Source organism: Talpa europaea (genome assembly GCF_964194135.1).
Source record: "Talpa europaea genome assembly, chromosome: 16".
In the NCBI taxonomy this organism is placed as follows: Eukaryota; Metazoa; Chordata; class Mammalia; order Eulipotyphla; family Talpidae; genus Talpa; species Talpa europaea.
This window is the reverse complement of record NC_140084.1, coordinates 22,736,026-22,762,931: the sequence shown is the minus strand read 5'-3', so window position 1 is coordinate 22,762,931 and position 26,906 is coordinate 22,736,026. Positions and strand designations below refer to the sequence as shown.

The window sequence follows — 26,906 nt, the reverse complement described above, 5'->3', positions numbered from 1 at the left end:
CCTGTGTTCAAACTGCTGCAGCCTGTTACTTGGCTCCTGCAAGAGAGATAATGCGGGTGTGGTGTCTCCAAGTTGGAATTGAGATGTATAAAGCATCTGCCTGCTTTCTTCAGCTAATGAGGTTTTGCTGAAAAATGAGTGTAATGAAAAAATCTTGGATGTTGGCAGGACCTACTGATGAAAGCTAATGAGCATAAATGAGTTTCTGTAAGACCCCAAAAGTACAGGCATAGAATATTTCAAATGCACTGCCCTCGAGGCATGACCATCAACGGGTCAGGTGTGACCCATTTATTGTTGACTTTTTTCTTTCTTTCTTCTCCTCCACCCTTGCCCTTCTTTCAATAAAGGCCATATTGAAACTAGCAATAACCAGTTATTTTATAACTCATAGGATGTATTAAAAATAAAACTACTTAGGACAGGACTCAGTACAACATTACAAAAATAAAAAGTGTGAAATTTGCATACTGTAGACACTACTTACAGAAGAGGTCATTTTAAAACTGAATCACTAAGAACTAAATAATTATGTTCTATCAAAAAGCAGATGAGAAAATAGATGTCTTGGACCTCCCTGGTGGCCCAAGGGTTAAGTCTCAGTGCTATCTCCACTGCGGCCTCCATTCAATGCCCAGCCAGGGAGTTAATCCACATGTGGCTCAGCAGACTTCTTCTGTCTTGCCCACTGCTCCCCTTAGCAGTGTAAATTTCAGTAAATTCATCTGTTCTGCTCCCCACTTTGTCACTGGTGAATCCTCTCACCCACTGTACCTCTGGCCTATACCCCAGTTTTCTATGCAAAAAAAAAAAAAAAAAAGAAATAGAAAAGAAAAGAAAATAGATGGATCTCTCTGAGTAAGAGAGACATTGACTATTTTCCTGCCTTTGGACTGGAATTTGCTCACAAGCCTCCAATCTTCAAACTGGAGCTCTCCTGGGTCTCCAGCTTGTTGACTTAAACTGAAGATCTTGGAACATGCCAGATTTCATAATTTCATTGATAACTAATATAAATCATGAGGCAGCAAATAATACTGGGTGATACTGACGTGAGCCACGTTGACTGTTATGAAGACATAGCTTCAGTCAGGTAGAGACTTTACCACTGAATAGATGTGTGATCGTTGACAAATAATTTAACTTCCCTCCACCTCAGTTTTCTGATTTTTTTTCAAACTTTTCTGTATGTTTATTTTCTCTCTCTCTCTCTCTCTCTCTATATATATATATATATATATATATATATTTTTTTTTTTACATCATTGTTCATTTTTCTACAGTGTATGCTTGAATGGTTTCTCAGGTATATTCCCTGTAAAATTCCCACCACTAATTCACCCGTGAACCATCACCATAATCCCTTGTGCTCTTCCCTCCTCTGTTTTGGTCCTTCTGCCTCCCCCTCTCCTGTAGAATGTCTCCAGCAAGTCCACTCCTAGGAATCTACCCAAAGGACACAAAAACATTAATTCAAAAGGATACTTGCACCCATATGTTTATTGTAGCACTATTTACAATAGGTAAGCTATGGAAACAACCCAAATGCCCAAAAATAGATGACTGGATCAAGAAGATGTGGTACATATACACAATAGAATAGTATTCAGCAATCAAAAAAGAAAAAAACTCATGCCATTTGCAGTAACAGTGAAATAAATCAGAAGGAAAAAGAAAAATATAGAATGGTTTCACTTATAAGAGGAATATAGGTGAACCAAATAAGGGATAAGAAAAAAAATAACAATAAATAAAAAAATTAGCATTGTAGAAACTATAAATCAGTTTTTCTGATTTTTAAAAATGGGAGTTCTTATATATACATGGCATAGAGCTTAAACAACACATGACACATCGCATACTCAACACTTATCAGTTCCTTGACATTCTACACTGGACTACCAAATCGATACAAGCAATACAATAATAATCATATGAATAAGCTGTCATGTTGCTTTCATGAGTAAGTTACAAATGGACTTTCCAGCCATTCCCCTAAAAAAGATTCAGACTCTTCTACCTGCCTCCCTCCCCAGTTCCAGCCCCTCTGGGCTTCCCTGAGAGCAGCCTTTTAGTAACCCTGTAATCCAGTGGTAGTAGTGCTGCTGAAAAATTTAGGTTGAGGGTGTGTTCCTCTTTCCATAAGCAAAATTAAAACCTAATGCTTAATGGTTCTACTATGTAACCGTAGCTATGTACAGTGATTTCAGTATAAAAAGTTGACTAGCCTTAAATGATAAAAGTTGTGAAAAGATGACTTTAATACATATGTTACATCTACAAAATGGAATACTAAGAAGTTTTAACAAAAATAAAGATGTCTGTGTACTAATAAATGAAAAGAACACTATGATATATAATTAAGGAGAAAAAGTGTTGCTAGTATAATACTGCCTTTTGTCTAAAAATGTGAGGACGTAAATATATAGATTATTGTTTATTTTCATAGACAAAAGGAAACTCTGAAAGAGGATTACATAATCATAGCAATTACCTGACTAGTAGACTGTAGGGAACAGGGTTGATGCAGAGACCAAAGGTGGGAGAGACACTTAAAAAATTTTAATTTTTGTACCATATAAGTTATCTATTGGAAAAAATAAATTAAAAAAAGAACAAGGGGGAGGAAAACCATTAGGGCATAGTCACATTTAAGTGTCTCAGTACGCCCTTTGAAAGTTGTGTTACACTGTTTTATTTATAGCTCCCAGCTGCAAATCTCCCAGCCTTGCTGCTTTGACCTGATTTGAGTAATTTAAAAACTAGAATCTAGACAGATGTACATGCAGTGTTTTAATTACTGTAGTTTTAAATTTTGAGCAAGATGAGTTATAATATTAACACAGGTAGTGCCCAGCTTATAGGCAAGTTGTACTGTACAAAAGCTCATCTTCACTGTATACTTAAAATTATTAAGGTGGTAAATTTTATATCATGTCATTTATTATCACAATAAAAATGTAAAAAAAAATCTCTAATCTGTCTTACTCATTTATAGCAATGAAAGTTTTGTTGTTATTTTATTTTTTTAATTGTACCTCTTTCTCTTTTTTTATAAGATTGATTTATTTATGCATACAAGAACTGGGGTACAGAACAGCGGCGTGGGAGGGGTGGGAGGATCCACCAGAGACAGAGTGGGGAGCAGAACAGGCAGATGTACTGAAATTCACTGCTGAGGGGAGCAGCGGGTGAGTCAGGAGAGGTCTGCTGTGCCATGTGGGTTGCTCCCTGCCCGGGGATCGAACTCGTGCTGCAGTGGCTGCGGATTGCTTCATAGGTTGCATCTTAACCCCTTGTGCCACCAGAGAGGCCCGACTCTCTCTCTCTCTCTCTCTCTGTCTCTCTCTTTAAAGATTTTATTTATTTATTTTTGGGTAGAAGAGCTGGGATATAAGTCAAAGGTGCTGAGGGGAGCAGTGGATGAGACAGGAGAGGTCTGCTACGCCATATGTGGGTTAGCTCCCTGGCCAAGGATCGAACCCAGGCTGTCGTGGTGGGCCCTTGTGGTGATAGCGCTGATATTTAACCTCTAGGCCACCAGGGAGACCCAGAAATGAAACTTTAAAATTAGAATATTTTTTCATAAGTTGTTGGTGCTCAGTCATATGATTAAAATGGCCTGTGTACCTTCCTTGATAGCTTATATAAATATGTGTACATTTAGTTATACTTATTTCCTTTTGTTAAAAGTGCCCTGTTAATGTTTGTAAATATTTGTCATGTGTGCTCACAGAGGACTGGTGTTTTGTGAATAAATATAAGCAGCAATAGTAAACAAACAGCAACCAGTTTTCAGACCATCAAATGAGTACCAGTTGCCTTTCTTTAGTGCTGTGTATAGGCGAGGTAATAGAGATGAGCATGCGGGCCTCTCAAGGTCTCATGCTGTGGTTATACAGACCCCTCGTAAGCACACAAAGAGAATAAAGAATGTTGTCAAGTGACTCATACAGACAGTACCTGCTTTTGCTAATAGGTATAACAGCTAGCTGGACAGGATGTTTGGGGAAGTTTATGGAGGAGACTGGATAGAATGATTCAGTAACTGAATAGAACAAAAGAAGCAATAGGATATAGAACGGATAGAGGGCAGTGGACAGAAGCTTGAAATGGAAGTGAGTGAACTGTTTTTTTGTAGTGGAGTGTTCTTTTTTTTTTTTAAAAAAAATTTTATTTATTTTTGCTTAGAAGAGCTGGGGTGTAGCCCAGAGGTGCAGGGATGAAAGGATTCACCAGGGACAGAGTGGGGAGCAGAACAGGTGGATTTATTGAAATGCACTGCTGAGGGGAGCAGCGGGCATGACAGGGAGGTCTCCTGTGTCTTATGTGGGTTACATCCCTGTCCGGGGATCAAACTCAAGCTGCAGACTTAGCCCCTAGGCCACCAGGGAGGCCCCTGCAGTGGAGTGTTCTAAGGCCAACAGGAGACACGCAGGAAACTACGGGTAGCAGTGAAGTTGTAAAGCCCTTGGGAAGCTGGGATTTGGGTGGAGGGGAGTATTGTATTTGGAGTATAAAAATGGTATTAAACATTACATAAATGTTTACAAAACTATGTGTTTTCCATTATCTTATGTTTGTCTTCTATTGATTTTTGTTTAAAGGTTAATATATATGATAGACTATTTTTGTGGACTGTTGGTCAGTTTGATATCAAGCTCATTCTAACAAGGTCATGTTATTTCTCTCCTCCTTTGCACATTTAATTTAATTGTCTGTTTCCTCTATATATTTTTTGCTTGTTATTAGCCCTCTTAGTACTTCTTTTAGATCTATGTTGGTGTTCATACATTCTTTCAGTTTTGGCTTTTCAATAATGTTCTTTGTTGTTGTTGTTGTTCTGAATGATAATATTGCAGAGTAAAGTATTCTAAACTTGACATCTTTGTCCTCTGAGTACTTCATATATTTTATGCCATTCCCTTCTTGCTTGTAAGGTCGCTGTTAAAAAGTACATGAATAGTCTGATTGGTGTTACTGTTCTTTCCCTTGATTCTTTTAATATTCTTCCTTGTGATTGGCTTTCAACAATTTTATTTTAAAATGTCTTAGAATGTGTCAGTGTGCTATTATTATTTGTTTTTTGCAACTCTTTGGACCTCTTGCTTCATAACTATGGTTCACTTCCCAGGTTGAGATGATCCTCAGCAATTATTTATTTAAAAAAAATGTTCTATGCCTTTCTCTTTCTATACTCCCTAGATATGGATGCTATTTCTCATTTGGTTATCCCAAAGAATTGTTACACTATGTTCATGTATTTATTTATTTTTTCTCTTTGTTGATGTGTTTGTGTATTCTTCACCATTGTGCTTTCAAGCTCACTAATTCTCTACATTATCTATGTTTATCTAGTATTGATCCAGGCGCTTATGCTCTGATTATTGGAGCATTCAGTTGTCTCAGTTTTTGCCCAAGGTAGGTATAAAGCAGGTGTTTCAAATACGATAGCATCAGTCTGAAAATAGTAACCTCTGTATTTTTCTAATTCAGTTATAGTATTTTTTAGATCCATAGTTCTAATTGTACCTGTCTTGTATTTCCTCAATTTTTATTGTTTCCTGTTTTACATTATCCGTTGTTTCTCTTAATTCAGCAAGCATGGTTATAACTGTTACCTTAAACTCTTCTGGCATATTCCTTAGTCCTATTGGATTGAGACTTCTTTTAGAGTTTTTTTTTTTTTCTCTTGCTTGAGCATTTCTGATATGCTCCTGTCTCTTCATGTTTGTTTTTTTTTTTTTTTTGTTATGGGTTATAATAGAGAGTTTCCCTTTCTTAATAAATGTCCTTATAACCCACCCATAAGAAGCTAGATATAATCAAAGGTATCTTACCAAGGATCTTTAGATGCCTGTTATTTCATGTATTGCTGCCTTTGCTCCTGTTCATATGGCTGAGATACTGATGTCAGTAAAGAGAAATAGATAGGAATGAACTGGGGCAATAGGTCACTGCAAGGTCACCTCCAGTGAGCTGTGGGACCTGAGTTGTGTGGTGAGGATAGACAGTGATCCCCTCACTTAGCCTTTCCATGGGGAGCTTTTGTTCTAGTTCTTAAGATCCAAGTGCTTAAACTCTGATTATTGAAAGAATTCAGTTGTCTCAGTTTTTGCCTGGGGTAAGGGTAAAGCAGATGTTTCAAATATCACAGCATCAGGCTGAAAATAGTAGTCTAGAAGGAGACACAGTTGACCCCATTGGTTCGGGCTCCAACTGTTCTAGATTAGGACCCTCAGGCTCAAGCCAGTATCCATCACCTCTGGTTAACCCATAGTGCAAACTTTGTCCTATATGTCAACTCTCTGCAACCTTTCTCCAGTGAAATATCTAGTCTCCAAAGTCCCCAGTGTGAATGGGAGCCTCTGAGTTAACAACAGCAGAGGGGCTTTGCCCTTTGTCTCTTGGGTAGCACTATCGTGTTGCACCCTTTCTCCTGATTCCTGATGTGTGCAGTAGTCATCTGTTTATCTCTCAGTGGTTTTGACTTTGTTCTATTGTAATTTAGTTGTGAATATGTGGAGCAAGCAGTTCCATTGTTTTCACCCAGCCACCATCTTGGTGATCTCCATCCCTTTTTTTTTTTTTTTTTTAACGTGGTGTAACTGACATATAACATTATATGAGTTTCAGGTATACAATGTAATTATTTTATGTGTATATATAGTGTGCATAGTGCAAAATGGTCACCACAATAAATTTAGTTAACATTTGTCACCATACAGTTACAATTTTTTTCTTTTGATAAGTACTTTAAAGATTTACTCTCTTAACCACTTTCAAATATGCAATACATATTACTAGCTATAGTTACCATGCTGTAGATTATATCCTAGGACTTATTTATTTTATAAATTGGAAGTTTGTACCTTATGACCACTTCACCTATTTTAACCACTCCTCACCCCACACCTCTGGTAACTACCAGTCTGTTCTTTTTTCTATAAAAAAGAAGCTTGGATTTTGTTTTTTAGAGTCCACATATAGGTGAGATCATACATCATTTTTTTTTCTCTGTCTGACTTATTTCACTTTGCATAATATCGTCAAGGTCCATCTGTGTTGTTGCCAATTGTAAGATTTCATTCTTTATTGTGTCTGTGTGTGGCTTTCCAGTGTGCACGAGTGTGTTCGTGTGTGTGTACACCACATTTTCTTCATTAATCCATTCATTCATTAATGTATACTTGTTTCCATATCCTGGCTATTATAAATGTTACATTGAACAGATATCTCTTCAAGTTAGTGTTTTTGTTTTCATTGGATAAATACTCAGAGGTCCATTTTTGGGATTGCTGGATCATATTGTAGTTCTGTTTTAAATTTTTGAGGAACATTCATACTGTTTTCTATAGTGGATGCACTGAGTTAACATTCACATGAATAGTGCACATCCTCACCAATACTTGTTATTTCTTGTCTGTTTTGACAAGTAGATCTTTTGTTATCTCAATTTACCAGGCAGGAAATTGAGGCTTAATGAGGTTAATTGGTACAGAATAAATAATATAAATAACATTTGTTTAGCAGTTCAAAGTATGTAAATATATTCTGGATGTTTGATCCTACCCTTATGTAATAACCTAAGTATCATTATTGCCATCTTACAGATAAACAGAAAATTGAAAAACTTGACTAGGTAGGCATCTATCAAACAGTAAGCAATTCTACTATCTAATGGTCCCCCCACAGAATGTTCACACTGATTCACCATATCTAGTAGGCATTTTAGATCTGAGTATCTTGTTACACAAATGGAAACATCCCGGGCAGGCCTATGAATCAAAAAGAAGTTATCAATTTGCCAATTAAGATCTATAAGTTACCTTATTTATTGTCAGCATTCTAGTATATGTTTTCACTTGCTTTTAATTTAAGAATCCTTGATTGTCCTGAAGATTGTAGATAATGACCCACTCTAAGATAACTCCTCCTTTTGATGAAGTAAATAATAGGTTTCACTGAAGAGAAATAAGGCTGAATGTTTTCATTTCTTGTTAGAAATCTTGATGAGATACTGAATAATTTTTTTCATCCTTTTGAGTAACATTAACATTTAAGGTCTTTAACAAATAAAAATAGAATTTACAGCATTTTAATGTGTATTTATTTTTGTTGGATTGTTACACCATATTTTCTCTAAAATATTCATTTAAATCACATGGAAGTCTGCCTGAAATGGCATTTTCATGACAATTCTGGGAACCATTCCTTTGATTGTATGATATTTACTGCTGATATATGTGTCCTAGTGTTTCTTGCCTTCCATCATACATAAATTCTAGTGGCATATTAACTACCACAGAGAGGAACTGACTGATGGTAAATCAAGCATTTTACAACATATTATTGGGAATGTTGGATTCATTTCTATAAAGATATTATATTTGATCAGTATTTTTGGAGCTTCCTTACACTCTAATTTATTGGTTTGTCTTAATGTTCTCTGTTAATTATATACAGACTAAAAATTGGGTTCATTTTAACAATGTATAATATATGTTAATAGTGAATCTTTTCCACACAAAAAAGAGTAGCAAATATCCAACATTATCTTTGATTAGAACTATTAAACCCAACAGCTTGTATTTAATGAACATAGTGTTAATTATATAGTCAACTGGGTAGTTCTCTCTACCATAGGAACTATATATTAGAATAAGTTATTTTGATATATAAGGTGCCAAAGGAAAATTGACTAACAAGAAAGGTAATTGCCTTCTATGTGGTTAAGATGTCACATATATGAACAATTTTAATTCACAATCTTTTTTTACAGAGAATACATAAATTGGGTTTTATTTTTAGTTCCTTCTCCTCCCTTCAGTGTTAAATGATGGAAAATGACTCTCAATTTCCAAACTACTCTTATGCATCATTCAAAATAGCCCTGACAGGTTAGTTCCCCTGGTAGCAGTAAGATTTATGACTCTCCATTCCTTGGCGTTCCATTACTCTATCTGCACCATCAAATTGATTAGTAGGCAGTGAAGAGCAAGGAAAAGGAAGCAATTGCATAGAGCCAGCTGGTGTCCATCATTTTAATGAACTGCTTAGAGATGGTTAATATTGTTCTTTATTCTCATTGTAGTTGATGATAACCAAATCTTCTAACATGTGTTTCTTTTTCTCTTATTCGGTATTGCAGGGCCCACTGGAAAATGATTTGGTAGTTCATGTAGCACTTGTAGCAGAAAGCCAACGGTATGAAATCCAGATGGGTGGCGTGTTCCTGGGTGGGAGGTGGGGGAGTGGGGTGGGAGGAACAGATTGCTTTATGCTTATACTATTGAGTATGATAGTAGATATTAATATCATAAGCCCCTTGAAAGGGCTTTAATGTCATTAAGGTCATTGATGTCACTTTAAGTACCAGAAATAAGTCTGCTCATGTTTAAATACTTTGATTTTGTTGATGTGAATATTAAAGACTGTGACCAATGCCAATGCTGCTTGGGGTATAGTTTTGAGAAATTAGTGCAAACCGATTATGGAGATTCCCAAAATCAGTGCTTACCTTCTTTTTCCACCCCTAGAGTGCCCATCTGATATTTTGTGAAGAACCCACAAGGGCCTCTGGATTCCAAAGCAGATGGCATGTCACTCACATCAGCAAATTAATAAAGTGCCCCAAATTAGCATAATCTCTTCCCTCTTATCCTCCTCCTTCACATTTTTCAAACTATAAATACATTGTCAAAAAATGTCTCTCTTTTTTCCTCTGTTATTTAGCCTGCAAGTTTTCCTCAACACATATGGTATTCAAACTCAAACTCCTCAACAGGTAGAACCCATTCAGATATGGGCTCAGCAGGAACTTGTGAAAGTAAGTGATTATGCTTTACTTTCTCCTTTGTAGAAGTACTAGTTTACAGTGAAGAAGCATAGTTAAAATTAAGTTCTGACATAGGATTATTAATGTAGAAATATTTCTAATTAAATTGAAAAACCTGTTTTATCAGTCATTGTTACTAAAAAGATAACTGCAGTGTGTGTGTACACATAATATTCATGGGTGTTGTTGACTCCTACACCTTGCTAAAATATCCATTACTAACCTAAACTGAGCACTTAAGTAACAAATTAGCCTTTATTTTAGTAGTTGTATGTAAAATTAACCTTTACATTTATTCATTTTTCTTTTTATTAACTGTTAAGGAAACTTAAACATTTGACGGTAATAACTACATCTCTTTTTATTTTGCCTTACTATTTGAAATCTGAAATATTCCTACCCCTTTGGTTTTCTGGGTCCCCAAATAATTATAAGGTAATATTTGAATTTATCTTGTTACCATTACATGCCCATTTGGGAAGGCATTTAAAGGTGACTTTTGAGGCCATTTTCATGTGCTGATGTGCAGATGGATCCTAAAGTGCTTATATTTAGGAATATTCCTTCTCATTGGGGGTAGGAAATTGTGAGTTTCTACTAAGTATTCATAAACTAGCATTTTTATTTGGCAATTGCTAAAAACATTGGCGAAAACGCTGCAGTGTTTGGTAGATGTGCTCAGTCTCTGAAGTGATCAAAATTGTCAATTAGGTTGATAAAATGGTTGTGGTCAAAGCCTTAATGTTGCAAAAAAGAATAAAAGCTTAGAGGACTGACAGACAACTCTGCGTGGTCCTCAGAGTTGCTGCCACTCTGCCAGGACCATGTGCATTGGCAACAAAACTAGACTCTGGGGGGTCTGGTGACCCAGAGCTCCAGCTCTTCCAGAGCCCATAAACCTCTAATAAATTTAGAACTCTTCTCACGCCATCCCTCAAAAAAGAGTGTAAGGCTGGATGCAAGGATTCTTAGAGTAGGTAACACTTTAAAATCACATCAAGATGTAAATGATGGGAAGCTGGATTTTTTTTTTTTTTATGGTAGAGAAGTTGTAAATGAGATCAAGAGGGAACTGAGGCTCCACAAGGCAAAGAGAAGAGGAAGAGAGGGGTGAAGGAGATCTGAGGTCCCGGAGCGTGGCGCTGCTCCCTCAGGCACAGGCTGTGTTTGCTGACACACTTTTGTGGTCTCTCTAAAGCTCCAGAGATAGTAATGAAGGTGGCTGTTCTTTGATCAAGTTGCTCTCGAAGCAAATAAACCTGAATCTGACTTTTTATACATAATTTATATTAGCAACTGTGTTTTGGTAGGTGAGTCTATAACTCTCGTAGACAACATACAAGATTTGAAAAATCAGCGTCTCCAAATGACTTGAATATGGTATTTTCTTCTTTCATTCCTCAGCAAATACCTCTCCTGTCAGAATACTGTGTGGGGCACTCAGGTAAACTGACTCTGTCCCTGTTCTCAGTGACTCTGAGTCTAGTGGTGTGACAGAAAAATAGTTAATTACTGCCCACTTTGAAAAATACCAAAGTAGATGTTTATGCAAGGTGCTATGGAATCATAGATGTGGTGGGAAGCACTCTGTTAGAGTAAGGTGAAGACTTATCACAGATCCTGTCTTATTGTATATTTGACTGTTTTAAAGATGGTCTTAACAAATGGTTTTCAGTTTGGGTATGTGGTGTGGCTCGAAGACGGATTTGTGACCAAGAGCCCACCTGTGCACATGTCAAGATGAAGAGTCTGATGGTGGCAATGGTCTTTGTGCTTCAGCTAGCTGCTTTTGAAACACATCTTGTTTAATACAGTGTTCTTTTGACTATGACTGAGCCTTCTCTTCTGAGAAGCTGCACCTTCTCTAAGTCCACTGAAGAGGATGTGAGGACGAACAGCTGAGAGCAGAGCTTTTGGTACATGCAGTTAATGATTGTGTTGTGACTTGCCTCATGGAAGATCTGAGTATAGTGCAAATCTTCAGTAAAGTACTTTTGGGCCATTTGGTTATTACTAGTTTCAGCGTTTTAAGTAGTGTCAGTGTTTTCAACAGGGGGACAGTATTGTCTGCATCCTGAAATGAAGGGAACAATTTAGACCCATCTACTTAATTTTTATAGACTTGTTATACCTTGACTCAGAACATGAAGGAAAATCCTTTTGCTGTAATAGAGTAGTAATTAAAGGAAACCTACAGGGATCAGTATACTTTAACCTAGGTATGATAGATTAATATAATCATTAGTCTAAAAGAGGAAATCGAAAGTAGTTTAGGTTTGCATCTATTTCTGAAAAATTGAAAATATTTGCGGGGATGGGGGCTCCATCTAGTGTTGTGCACGATAGCTTCAAGGCAGCGATGCAACTTCATGCTTATAAAGCCCTTGTCCTGGCCAGCTGACTTTGTCCAAAGCTACTGCTGTTCCAGAATCAATATTCACAACACATGTGGCTCAGGAGGACATTCAGTTGCTGCCTCATTTATCCATCAAGTATTTCCTGAGTACCAGCTCTATGTTAGACAGTGCCAGCTCAGGGGATGTTGTTCTCTAGGAAAACACACTGCAGAAGGAAAAATAGACATCAGAGTTAAGCTGTCATATGTGTGTGCCATAGCAGAATGAACAGAGGGTGCTGGTAATGACATTAATTTTGTATACAATGAGGCTGGTATTTGAAATCAATTCAAATCACAATCAGTAGATTGTGTAGAAACAATTTATTTTCCATTTAGGAAAATTTAGGTTAGATTTCTACCTCTTATCAAGTACAAAAATAAATTCCAGAAAGATTAAGGATTTAAATATTTTTAAAATGATTTAAATATAAACTCCCTGGGAGAACAGTTTACAACCTTTGCGAGGGGAAATCTATTCTTAGACTAATATTGGTGTCAAAAAGCTGTTAAGGAAACAATACACAGTTTCCTTCCTAAGTATAGCTGAAGAAATATAAACAACATGGCACATCACAGCCCCTTGTGAATTTCCTAATAGAGAAATGTTTGGATTGAAATACCACGTGCTGTAGTAACGTTTGACCTACTGTGCAGACATTCTCACACTGCATAACAGCATTGAAGATGAGCAAACTGGGTTCTTTTGTGAACTGAGTAGAGCCAAGTGAGTTGTGAGTTTGTAAAATTTTAGAATATGGTCATATAGATCTATCTATAAGAGCTCTCAGTGCTTCAAAATTTAAGTTGACTTCATTGCTAGTTTACTTTTGCACAAGATTTCTTGTTGAAAAAAGTTTCCCTGGCCTTTTTTCTTTAGAAACATTAGAAATTAACGGGGCAATAGTGGGGAAGGTGCAAAACAAAAGAGAAAAAGCAGATTCCTGCCTCACTCTGCTTTACAAATTTATGTTTTACAGGCTTATTTCCATCTGGGTATCAATGAAAAGTTGGGACTCTCCGGAAGGCCAGATAGACCCATTGGCTGCCTTGGTACATCAAAGGTGCTTAAGAAATTTCCATGTAGGGCAATGTTCAGACTATAATACCACAGACTGAACTGATGTTGACTTGTTATGCATCCATGTTCACATTTGTTATATTCTTGGGCTGAATTATTACTTTCTATAAGTAAATCTTATTGTTTTACATGATATCACATTCTTCTAGGAATGAATAAGAATCTCACCACTTTATTATTTCTAAGTTTTGTAAGATACCTGATTATAACAGAATTTATTCAGAGATATTTTCTCATCATAATAAAGGTGGGTTACTTTAGGTTTATTAGCATATTGATTATACTGATTCAACCAAGGAAATAAAATTTCTTAATATTAAGAAAGTTTACAAGTTTTACAAGGTATTTTATTAGCTTATTTAGAAATAAACTTCATTTCTAATTTTTATTAGGACTTGTGTTACTATGTCTTTATTACTTTGCCTTTGGTCTGTTTTGTATTTATTTTTATAAAATCATTCATTCCTTACAGATTTATCGCATTCTAGGAAAGACTGTGGTTTGTTACCCTATCATCTTTGACTTAAGTGACTTCTACATGTCTCAAGATGTTTTACTGCTGATAGATGACATAAAGGTAGCTTCAGAACACATTTTTATTGAGATTTGATGAATTTTTTCTATTGGTTTTATCACATTTTTTTTAATTTATTTTTTTAAAGAGGCATGTATTTTATTCATTTATTTATTTGTTTGTTTGTTTGTTTGTTTATACATGCACTGGGTACAGTCAGAAGCGCGGGAGGGTGAGAGAATTCACCAGAGTCAGAGCGGGGAGCAGAGCAGGCAGAAGGACCAAAGTACACTGCTGAGGGGAGCAGTGGGCGGCAGGAGAGGTCTGCGCGCCATGTGGGACCCTCCTCTGGTGGCCGGGGAGCAGCCGGGGATCGAACCTGTGCTGCAGAGGCTGCGGGCAGCTTCGCAACCCAGCGCTCAACCACTGTGCCACTGGGGAGGCCCTATCACATGTTATTAAATGAGTACTCTTAGGTGTCTGGGACACTGGGATAACAACATGTAAAACATGAAAGTCAGGGGCCTCCCTGGTGGCCCCAGCCACAACAGCATGAGTTAAATCCCTAGCAGGCCAGGGAGGTAACCCACATGGCGCAGCAAACCTCTCCTATCTCACCCATTGCTCCCCTTAGCAGTGTATTTTAATAGATCCACTCCCCACTCTGTCTCTGGTGAATCCTTTTACCCCCCGCACTTCTGGCCTAGACCCCAGTTCTTGTATGTATAAATAAATAAAATCTTTAAAAATAAAACTTGAAAGTCAAACAAGATCAGTGAAACTTTAAAGAGTTAGAAGTAGTAGTATTAGAATAATAGATGGACTCTTTTATATAAAATTGTGTGACTTTGCCTATTATACCTTTCTACAAATGAAATGAACAGATATAGTTAATGAAAGCAGAAGGGGAACTGATTTAGAAACCATATTCATCACAGTAATAGTTTATCTCTTCTTGAACAAGAGTTAGGAAAATAATTTTGTTCATGAAAAATGCTAAGTAAAACTTCAACCAACTCATAACACCCAGTTAGTTACAGTCTTTTCCACCTCCTTTTCCATCTGAGGTGAGCTTAGAGTCATGATCTAGAACATGAAATTTACAGCCAGATTGTGTTTGTTAAAATCTTAGCTCCACTTAGCTCACTAATTATGTAATGTTGGGCTTTTCTGAGAATTAAATATATTAATATATGTAAAACCCTCAAAATAGTGCCTGGCACATAAGTGAAGTATTTCCATGTCTTTGATATGATGATGATTATCTCTATGACAGTAGAAAATTAATCAAAAAAGAACTATCTCTGCATCTCTGATGGTCTCCATACATTCAGTCCAATTTCTTCTACCAGTCCAATCTCTTCTACCTAATAATAAATCCACAATAATGTGGAGTGAGAACTAGTCTTCTAGATGATCACCTTAGGTTGATTTGTTCCCTCCCTGGAGCCATTCTTGAACTATATTTTTTAGGTTACAAAAATAAGCCTTAAAACAGGTGTGACCCAATTACTTTCAATAACAAAGTTCTTGAAATCAAAATGGTTTCTAGCTTAACTTGTATGTATTCATATTTGTACACTTATGTGTCTTAGAACATTTCTATCTCTAAGTAGTCTATACTATCCAAGATTTGAGTGTGAATTATCTTTATAGATGAGTTTTGTTGACTTTTTGCCATTAATGGTTAAGCATCCTGACCAGTTCAGATATTGTAACATTATTCCTAACTCATTATTGTTTTGATAGAATGCACTACAATTCATTAAACAATACTGGAAAATGCATGGACGTCCAATTTTCCTTGTTCTGATTCGGGAAGACAATATAAGGTAGGTTTGTCAAATAACATTCTGAACCCATTGGAAGGCAGGGCCTCCTTATATTTTTTTCTATCCCTCTCAACATTGTGGCAGGGTGCTTTGCATATGTGAAAGACACTTAGATTAGATTACTCCTTTTTCATTTTGTTGTTTATATGCATATTTTCTTTATCTGTTTGTATTTTTTTAGAGGTAGCCGATTTAACCCTATATTAGACATGCTGGCAGCTTTTAAAAAAGGAGTCGTTGGAGGAGTCAAGGTTCATGTTGATCGTCTACAGGTAGTGTTCTGATCATAAATGTGTTTTTGTTTTCAAGACAATTCACAGATATAGATATGTTTCTTAATATATGTTCAATTTAAGGGTTTTGTCTTAAGATTTTATATTGTACCTATCTTTCCATTATTTCCATGTCACCATCTTAGATTATCTGATCCCTTTAATCTGATGCTTTAACTATTATAGTGATGATACAGCCAGAATTTAGACTTTAATAACTCATTTCTAAGTTCAATTCTGCATCTGTGTGAGTTGGAGAGCAGAGTGGTGAAATGACCACTATATAATCTTGGGCTTCTAGGTACAGGTACAAGTTGCCATGTTCCTAGATCCAGTGTTCTTTTCACTGTTTCACAGTAATAGCTAACCTGAGATAATCCTTGTTCCACTCAGAAAATCACAACATCTAAATAACAGAAGCTCTATGTGATTTTCTATTAGCCATAACAGCTATTCTGTTCAAAATTATCTCCTACTAAACACTCATTATTCTTTAGCTCATATAAATCAAATACTATGTTCAGAACTTTGTGAGTCTCTGTCCCTCTGCTCATGCTATGTTATCTGCTTACAATTAACCTGCCTTCTTTCCAAGATCTCTATAGACTTTGAAGTCTTAGAAACTTTAAAGGCTAGTTCTTCAAGACCAGAAATCACACTTTTGTACCTTAATGTCTTTTAATGACCTTTAGCATAAACTGTGTAGAATTGTAGTCTATCATAAAGAAAAATAAATAAAAAAGAAAAAAAGGAACATTTCAAGAATTATCTGACATCATGAGTAAAGGCAATATAAGGATCACAGGAATCCTAGAAGGAGAAGAGAGAGAGAAAAAACTATGAAAAACTATTTATTTATTTATTCATTTTTTTTAAAGAGGCATGTATTTTATTTATTTATTTGTTTGTTTGTTTGTTTATACATGCACTGGGTACAGTCAGAAGCGCGGGAGGGTGAGAGAATTCACCAGAGCCAGAGCGGGGAACAGAGCAGGCAGAAGGACCGAAGTACACTGCTGCGGGGAGCAGTGGGTGGCAGGAGAGGTCTGCGCGCCATGTGGGACCCTCCTCTGGTGGCCGGGGAGCAGCCGGGGATGGAACCGGCGCCGCAGAGGCCACGGGAAGCTTCACAACCCAGCGCTCAACCGCTGGGTACAGTGAGAAGCACGGGAGGATGAGAAAATTCACCAGGGCCAGAGCGGGGAACAGAACAGGCAGACTGACGAAACACACTGCTGAGGGGAGCAGCTGGCGCAGCAGGAGAGGTCTGTGCACCATGTGGGACCCTTGCCAGTGGCTGGGGATCGAACTGGCGCTGTAGAGGCTGTGGGCATCCTTGCAGCCCAGTGCTCAACTGCTGTGCCACCAGGGCAGGCCCTGAAAATCTATTTAAAGAAATAGTGGAAGAAAATTTCCCAAACTTGAAAAAGGAAATGAACATAGAAATGCAAGAAGCAAAAAGAACACTAGACTACCTAGATAAAAGGAAAACTACAGCAATACAGATAGTGGTTGAGCTTCCAAGAATCTAAAACAAGGAAAAAATAATGATGCTTATGAGGGAGAAGAAACAGATAACCTACAGAGGAATACCAATTTGGCTAACATCAGTCTTCTCTAAATAAATACTATGGGCAAGAAGAGAATGGAGTGACATATTCAACATATATTCAGCAGCCTCCAAGAAAAACAAATGTCAGCCAAGAATACTCTATCCTGCAAAGCTCTCCTTTCTGTATGAGAGAGAAATAAGGACTTTCTCAGAGAAAGTCTATGGAATTTGCATCCATAAAATCACCCCTCCAAGAAATATTAAAAGTAACTAAGATTTAAACCAAAGAGGAATGAACACAGAGACCCGAATAAGGGATTAAATAGAACCATAAGACTAGGAGCAAAGTGGCAGTAACAGACCTTTACATATCAAAAATTGCTGTAAACATCAATGAACTGAACTTACCAATAAAAAGACATTTGGTATCTAATTGGATTAGGAAACAAAATCCAACCTTTTGCTGACTCTAGGAAACACAATTGAATACCAAAAATAAACATAGACTGAAGGTAAAGGGATAGAAAACAATTCTGCAAACAAATGACACCCAAAGGAAGGCAGATAGAGCCATACTTATATCAGACAAAATAGACTTTCAACTAAAAAGTTAATAAAAGACAGTGATGAACACTATTCAGTCATCAAGGGAGTGATACAAAGGGATGACATAATACTCATCAATATATACTCACCAAATGAAGGAACACCAAAATACATCAGACAATTACTATCAAATCTGAAAATAGACATTGGAGAAAATATATATGTGGTTGAAGACTTTAACACCCCACTTTCACCAATGCACAAATCATTGAGACAGAAAATAGTTAAGGACATGATCACCCTAAACGAAGAACTAGACCCCATGGGTCTAATAGACATTTACAGGGAAGAACACTCCCATAAAGCTTAATACACATTTTTTTAAGTGTACATGAATTATTCTCCAGAATTGATGTCATACTTGGTCACCAAATGAGCATCAACAATATAATGAAGACTGAAATCACACCAACTATCTTCTCTGACTCTGATTTGTTCACAAATCAACTATCTAAAGAAAACAAGGAAATAATTTTGTACATGGAGACCAAATGAACTACTGAATAGCCACTGGATTAATGAGAATATCAAAGAAGAAATCAAAACAACCTCAAGACAAATGGTAATGAGGACACAACTTTTCAGAAAACATAGGACACAGCAAGAGCAATTCTAAGAGGGAAGTGTATGACAATACATCCCTACATCAAGAAACCAGAAAGAGCCCAAACAAATCACCTTGTCTCTTATCTCAAGGAACTAAAAAAAAGAAGACCAAAAAAGTTCAAAAGCTGGTAAGAGGAAGAAGTAATAAAAATTAGAACACAAATAAAAGAAATAGAAATAAAACAGTCCAAAAGATCAATGAAACCAAAAACTGGTTCTTTGAAAAAAATCAAAAAAATAGATAAACCTCTAGTTAAGCTCACACAGAAAAAGAGGGAGAAAACTCAAGTAAACAGATTCAAAAATGAAAGAAGTTACAACAGAAATTGCATAAATCCAGTAGATAAAAAAGTGTTACTATGAATATTTATATGCAAAAATTCAACACCTAGGCAAAACGGACAGATTCTTAAAATTATGCAATCATCGAAGACTGAATAGGAAAGAAATAGCAAACCTGAACAATCACAAGGAAATTGAAACAGTAATCAAATCTCTCTTAAAAAACAAAAGTCCAGGACCTGATGCCTTTACAAGTGAGTTCTACCAAACCTTTTTTAAAAATATATTTATTTATTTATGCATGCAAGAGCTGGGGTACAGATAAGAGATACGGGGGACAAGAGGACTCACCGGAGACAGAGTGGGGAACAGAACAGGCAGATTGACTGAAGTACACTGCTGAGGGGAGCAGTGGAGAGTCAGGAGAGGTCTGCTGCACCTCTACCAAGCCTTTAAAGGCAAACTAATACCTGTTCTGCTCAGACTTTTTAAAAAAATCAAGAAAGAAGGAATTGTTCCAAACACATTTTATGAGGCCAACATTACACTAATACCAAAGCCAAAGACAACATAGAAAAAGAAAACTAAGGCCAAAACCAAATGCAAAAATCCTCAATAAAATCTTAGCCAACCAATCCAATGATGTATTGAAAAGATTAAGATTTGCCCATGACAAAGAAGGATATATACTGCAAGGATGGTTCAACATCTGGAAATAAATCAATGTAATAAACATCAACAAAAAGAAAAGCAAAAAACACATGGTCATATCAACAGATGCTAAGGAAGCTTTTAATAAGATTCAACAGTCATTTATTATGATATCCCTTGAAAAATGGAAGTAATATGGAACAAATCTTAACACAATAAAAGCCCTATATGACAAACCCACAGATAGTATCATTCTCATGGGGAAAAATTGAAATACTTTCCACTAAGATCAGTACAAGACAAAGATGTCCATTCTCAACACTGCTATTCAACACAGTATTGAAAGACCTAGCTAGAGCAATTAGGCAAAAAAAAAAAAAAAAAGACATAAAAGGAATCTAAATTGGGAAAGCAAAAGTACAGTATCATTATTTGCAGATGATATCATAATGAATATGGAGAACTCAAAGACTCCACAGAAAAACTAATCAAAACAATAAACCAGTAAAATGTCAGGTTACAACATCATTACACAAAAATCAGTCACCTTCCTATATACAAATAATGAACTAGAAGAAGAAATTAAGAAAATCATCCCATTTATAATCTCACCAAAAAAATAAATACCTAGGAATAAACCTAACAAAGGAGGTAAAAAATCTATACAAGGAAATCTATATAACATTGTTAAAATAAGTGGAAGGCACAAATAAATGAAAAGTTATTCCCCATTTCATGGATAGGAAGAATCATCACTGTCAAAATGGCCATCCTACCCAAAGCAATCTGTAGATTCAATGCAATCTTAATAACAACACAATGGTATTCTGCAAAGAACTAGGACAAAGATTACTGAAATTCATGTGGAACCACAAAAGACCCCAAATAGCCAAAGTTCTCCTAAGAAAAAAGGAGAAAAATGGCAGTATCATACTTCCAGACTCCAAGCTATACTAAAAGCCATAGTAATTAAAACAGCATGGTACTAGAAAATAGACATACAGACCAATGCAAATTGAGAGCCCAGAAATAAAACCACACATTTATGGGCAACTGATATATGAGAAAGGAAAAGTTTATACATTAGAACAAGGAACAAACCAGTCACAAGCTGGGAAAACAAACCAGTGGTGCTGAGAAAATTGGAATGCCACATAGAGAAGAATAAAACTAAATCGTTGTCTCACATTATACATGAAATTCAACCCAAAATGGATAAAAGACTTGGTAGTAAGACCTGAAACTGTAAAATCAATAGAAGAAAACATAAGCAAAGTACTCCACGACATAAACTTCAGATACATATTTGTGGACTGATCTCCAGCATCAAAGAAAACAAAGGAGAAAACAAACTGGGACTATTTCAAACCAAAAAGCTCCTGCACAGTCATAGAGACAGTGGTCAAAACAAAGTGACTCCCTACTGAGTGGGAGAAAATATTTGCAAACCGTACATCTGAAAAGGTATTAATATCAAAGATCTACAAAGAGCTTATACAACTCAAGTAAAAGAAAACAACCCAATCAAAAAAATGGGCAGAAGAGCTAAATAGGCACTTTTCCAAGGAAGACATAAAGATGGCTAACAGACATATTTTAAAAAGTTCATTATTAATTATCTTCAGGGAAATTCTAATCTAATACACAATGAGATACCACCTCATACCTGTGAGAATGGCCCAAGTGAGGGTGTAGAGAAAAGGGAACTCTATTACACTGTTGGTCAAAAGACTAAAAATGAATCTGCCATTAAGACCCAGCAATCCCCCTTCTATGTGTCTATCTAAAAAATACAAAATGAAACCTGCACTATTAACAATAGCCAAGAAATGGAAACAGTCTAAATGCCTCAAAACAGACAAATGGATCATGAAGATATGGTGTATATATGCAATGGAATTCAACTCAATAATTAGAAACTCATGCCATTTGAGGCAACATGGATAGAACTGGAAGGAATTATTCTCAGTGAAGTAAGCCAAAAGGAGAAAGAAATACCAGAGGTTTTCAATTATACATGGAATATAGAGAAATCAAACAACTGATCAGATGAAAACAAATTCTAAAACCAAGTCTTGAGAGCAGACCATAGATCTGAGTCGTTCAGGAAGGTAGGAGAAAATAGAGGGTAGGAGAAGGGAAGCATATAAACCGCAGGGGGAGGAGACCACAATGCACTCCGGTGGAGGACTATGGGTGCTTTGGCAGTGGCAAAACTTTGGTGACCACACCTGAGGGGAGAAATACTATATTGTGAAAAAATAAGCAAGGATATTAAAAAAATAGATTGTAGTCTATCGTGAACTTAAATGGATCATTTCTTATAAAATTCGTGATCACCTCATAAAGTAGAAAGTACTCAATACTGTGTAAGAGAGAGTAGTCTATGTAAGTAAGTGGTGGTTTATATACTCATTCACAGGTTCTTGTGTTTTGCATACTTGATTGAATGTTATTTAAGTTTTTGAAATCTTTTTCCACTGGGGCAATTTCTTTTATATTTATCTTGCAACTTCTCCACTGATTTTTGTAGTTTGGCTATTTTATTTTTAATTTTCGTTTTTCAAAGTACCCTGTTCTTATTTTCTAGATGTTATATTTTGTCTGATCTTTTTGAGAATGTTAACTAAAGAATTTTGAAAATTCCTCTCTGTATTATCTCTTGAAGATTTCTTTTGTTTCAGGGGTTACTTTTCATATTGGAGACATTTATCCGATGTCTGATAATTTTTAGCATCTATTCATTTCTTATTTTATTTTATATATTTTTTTTCTTCATGTGGTAGATCTTTATTTATTTATTTTTTTAATATTAAATTTTATTTTTATATTCCCCCATACAATTGCAAACGCCCCATTCTGACCCCAATCCTTCCCCTCCCGCCCCCCACCCCCCAAAAAGTGTCTCTGGTTCATAGTTTTTTGTTGATTTTGATTTTCACTTTCTTATATTCATTTTCCTGGTCCCTTATTTAAGTTTTCTAGATTCCTGCTATGAGTGAGACCATCCGGTATTTTTCTTTTTCTTTTTGGCTTATTTCGCTGAGCATGATCCCTTCCAGCGCCATCCATGTTGCTGCAAATTGCATGTGTTTATCTTTTTTGAATGCTGAGTAATATTCCATGGTATATATGGACCACATCTTCTTGATCCAGTCATCTATTTTTGGGTTGTTTCCAAAGCTTAGCTATTGTAAACAGTGCTGCTATAAACATAGGGGTGCAGGTGCTCTTTGGAATTGATGTTTCTGTGTCCTTTGGGTAAATACCTAGGAGTGGAATTGCTGGATCATATGGAAGCTCTATGTTTAGTAGGTCCAGAAATCTCCACACAGCTCTCCATAGTGGTTGGACCAGTTTGCACTCCCACCAACAGTGCAGAAGAGTTCCTTTTTCTCCACACCCTCGCCAACATTTGTTGTTGCTAGTTTTTTTAATATGTGCCATTCTCACTGGTGTGAGATGGTATCTCATGGTAGTTTTGATTTGCATTTCCCTGATGACAAGTGATGTTGAACATTTTTTCATATGTCTGTTGGCCATTTGCATTTCCTCTTCAGAGAAGTTTCTTTTTAGCTCTTCTGCCCATTTTTTGACTGGATTATTTTCTTTGTTGTTGCTGAGTCTCATCAGCTCTTTGCAGATTTTTGTGATCAGTCCTTTATCATTAGTGTTGTGTGCAAAAATGTTCTCCCAGTTGGTGGGGTTTCTCTTTGTTTTTGTTATTGTCTCTTTTGCTGTGCAGAAGCTCTTTAATTTGATGTAGTCCCATCTGTTTATCTTTGTCTTCACTATCACTGCTTTGGGTGATGTGTCTGTAAAGATGTCTTTGATGTGCAAATCCCGTAGTGTTTCGCCTATATTTCCTTCTATGTATTTTATGGTTTCAGGTCTTATGTCTAGTTCTTTAATCCATTTTGAGTTGGTTTTTGTGTATGGTGTGAGGTAGTGGTCAAGCTTCATTCTTTTGCATGTAGCGACCCAGTTTTCCCAGCACCATTTATTGAACAAACTTTCTTTGCTCCAATGCATAGTCTTTGCTCCTTTGTCAAAGATTAGTTGACCATAAATCTGTGGGTTTATTTCTGGATTTTCTATTCGATTCCATTGGTCTGTATGTCTGTTCTTGTTCCAATACCATGCAGTTTTGATGATTATGGCTTTGTAGTATAGTTTGAAGTCTGGGAGTGTGATGCCTCCATTTCCTTCTTTTTTTTTTCAGTAGAGCTTTGGCTATTCGGGGTTTTTGGTGATTCCATATGAATTTCATCAATAATTGTTCTATTTCTTTGAAGAATGCCATTGAGATTTTGATTGGAATAGCATTGAATCTGTAGATTGCTTTTGGTAGGATGGCCATTTTAATAATGTTTATTCTTCCAATCCATGAGCAGGGAATGTCTTTCCATTTCTTTGTGTCTTCTTCTATTTCTTTTAACAGTGTTTTATAGTTTTCTTTTATAGGTCCTTTACCTCTTTTGTTAGATTTATTCCCAAATATTTGATTTTTTTTGTTTCGATAATAAAAGGGGTGGTTTTTTTTATTTCTTCTTCTTCAGATTTATTGTTTGTGTATAGGAAGGCTACTGACTTTTGCGTGTTGATTTTGTATCCTGCCACTTTACTGAATTGATTGATGAGTTGAATTAGTTTTTCTGTGGAGATTTTGGGGTTCTCTATGTATATTATCATATCATCTGCAAATAGTGATAGTTTGACTTCTTCTTTTCCTATTTGGATTCCTTGTATGTCTTTCTCTTGTCTTATTGCTCTGGCTAGGACTTCCAGTATTATATTGAAAAGCAGTGGTGAGAGTGGACATCCTTGTCTTGTTCCAGATCTTAATGGAATTGCTTTCAGCTTTTCACCATTGAGAATGATACTGGCTGTTGGCTTGTCATAGATGGCCTTTATGATGTTGAGGTATGTTCCTTGTATCCCAAGAATTTCAAGGGCTTTTATCATGAATGGGTGTTGCACTTTGTCGAAAGCTTTCTCAGCATCTATTGATATTATCATATGGTTTTTATATTTCTTTTTGTTGATGTGTTGGATAACGTTGATTGATTTTCGGATGTTAAACCATCCTTGTGCCCCTGGAATGAATCCAACTTGGTCGTGGTGAATTATCTTATGGATACATTGTTGGATTCTGATAGCTAAAATTTTATTGAGGATTTTTGCATCAGTGTTCATTAGGGAGATTGGCCTGTAGTTTTCCTTTTTTGTGTTGTCCTTATTCCGTTTTGGTATTAGTGTAATATTGGCTTCATAGAACGTGTTTGGTATTGTCCCTTCCTTCTCAATTTTTTGGAAGAGTTTGTGAAGGATAGGCACTAATTCGTCTCTGAATGTTTGGTAGAATTCATTTGTAAATCCATCAGGTCCTGGGCTTTTGTTTTTGGGGAGGTTTTTGATTACCATTTCAATTTCGCTGCTTGTAATTGGTCTGTTTAGGTGTTCTATTTCTTCTTTATCTAGCTTTGGGTGATTGTAGAGTTGTAGGAATTTGTCCATCTCCTCTAGATTGTTGAACTTGTTTCCATATAACTGTTCATAGTAGTTACTGATTATTCTTTTGATTTCTGCTGTGTCCGTTGTGATTTCTTCTCTTTCATTTATGATCCTGTGTATTTGTGCTTTCTCCCTTTTTTCCTTTGTGAGCCTGGCTAGGGGTTTGTCTGTTTTATTTATTTTTTCAAAGAACCAGCTCTTGGTTTCATTGATCTTTTGGATTGTTTTTTTAGTTTCAATTTCATTTATTTCTGCTTTGGTTTTTATTATTTCTTTTCTTCTACTGGTTTTGGGGTTTTTTTGTTGTTCTTTTTCTAGATCTTTGAGCTTCGAGATTAGGTTGTTTCTTTGAGTTCTTTCTTGTTTTTTGATGTGAGCTTCTATTGCTATATATTTTCCTCTTATTACTGCTTTTGCTGCATCCCATACATTTAGGATATTGGTGTCCTCCTTGTCGTTCAATTCAAAGAATTTTTTAATTTCTTCTTTGATCTCCTCGTTAGTCCAGTGGTCTTCCAGTAGTGTGGCTTTTAATCTCCATGAGGTAGGATAGTTCCTTGCCTTCTTTTTATGATTTATTTCTAGTTTGATGCCTTCGTGGTCAGAAAAGATGGTTGGTATGATTTCAATCTTGGTGTATCTGTTGATGTTTGTCTTGTGCCCCAGTATATGATCGATCCTGGAGAATGATCTGTGTGCGCTTGGGAAAAATGTGTACTCCAGTTTTTTGGGTTTAGTGTTCTATAGATGTCTGTTAAGCCCAAATGCTCTAGGTCCTTATTTAGAGCTTTAGTTTCTTTACTTATTTTTTGTCTTGTTGATCTATCCATTGTTGATAGTGGTGTGTTGAAGTCTCCCACTACGTATGTGTTTTCTCTGATGTCTGTTTTCAGTGAGGACAACAGTTGTCTGATATATTTTGGTGCTCTTTCGTTTGGTGAGTATATGTTAATGAGTGTTATTTCTTCTTGAAGTATTGTCCCCTTGATCATAATGTAGTGACCATTGGGGTCTCTTTTTATTTTTTTGAGTTTGAAGTCTGTTTTATCTGATATAAGTATAGCTGTTCCTGCTTTCTTTTTTGGCCCATTTGCTTGTTGGATTGTTTTCCATCCTTTGATTTTGAGCCTATTTTTATCTTTTGTAGCTAAATGTGTTTCCTGGAGACAGCAAAAGGTTGGGTTTTGTTTCCTAATCCAGGCTGCAACTCTGTGTCTTTTTATTGAAGAGTTTAGTCCATTTACATTTAGAGTTAATATTGATATGTTAGCATCTGTATTTGCCATTATGTTTGTTTTTCCTTTGATTTTATTTATTCTTTTAATAACTTTTTTTTTTTTGGTCTTCTTTCGTTGTTATTCGTCCCTCTGAGGTTCTGGCTTTAGGATTCCTTGTAGTATTTTTTGGAGTGGGGGTTTATTCGTAATGAAATTCCGGAGTTTCTCTTTGTCTGGGAAGGTCCATATTCTTTCTTCATGGAGGAAAGAGAGCTTTGCGGGATAGAGTATTCTTGGTTGGCATCTGTTTTCTTGGTGTCTGTTGACTATGTCCCTCCACTCTCTCCTTGCCCGTAGTGTTTCTTCAGAGAAGTCTGAATCAGCCTGATTGGTTTTCCTTTGAATGTTATCTGTTTCTTCCCTCTTGTCAGCTTCATTATTTTTTCCTTGTCCTGGATTCTTGGGAGCTTTACTATTATGTGTCTTGCTGTGTTTTTCCTTTCGTCGTGGAAGTTTGGTGTTCTTCTTGCTTCTTGTATATCAATT

General features: G+C 36.2%; 1 protein-coding gene across 4 annotated transcripts in view; it reads left to right on the top strand.

Annotated features, from left to right (window-relative positions):
* The window catches only part of PHKB (phosphorylase kinase regulatory subunit beta), a gene marked incomplete at both ends in the record, with an annotated part of 230,434 nt that overhangs the window by 157,103 nt on the left and 46,425 nt on the right, over window positions 1-26,906 (top strand). For all 4 annotated transcript variants that reach the window (XM_084257797.1, XM_084257798.1, XM_084257796.1 and 1 more), the window contains 6 exons: window positions 9,152-9,207; window positions 9,736-9,829; window positions 13,214-13,297; window positions 13,787-13,891; window positions 15,578-15,660; window positions 15,842-15,932. In XM_084257797.1, the coding sequence (XP_084113923.1) occupies window positions 9,152-9,207; window positions 9,736-9,829; window positions 13,214-13,297; window positions 13,787-13,891; window positions 15,578-15,660; window positions 15,842-15,932 (513 nt within the window). The remainder of the gene's footprint in view (window positions 1-9,151; window positions 9,208-9,735; window positions 9,830-13,213; window positions 13,298-13,786; window positions 13,892-15,577; window positions 15,661-15,841; window positions 15,933-26,906) is intronic.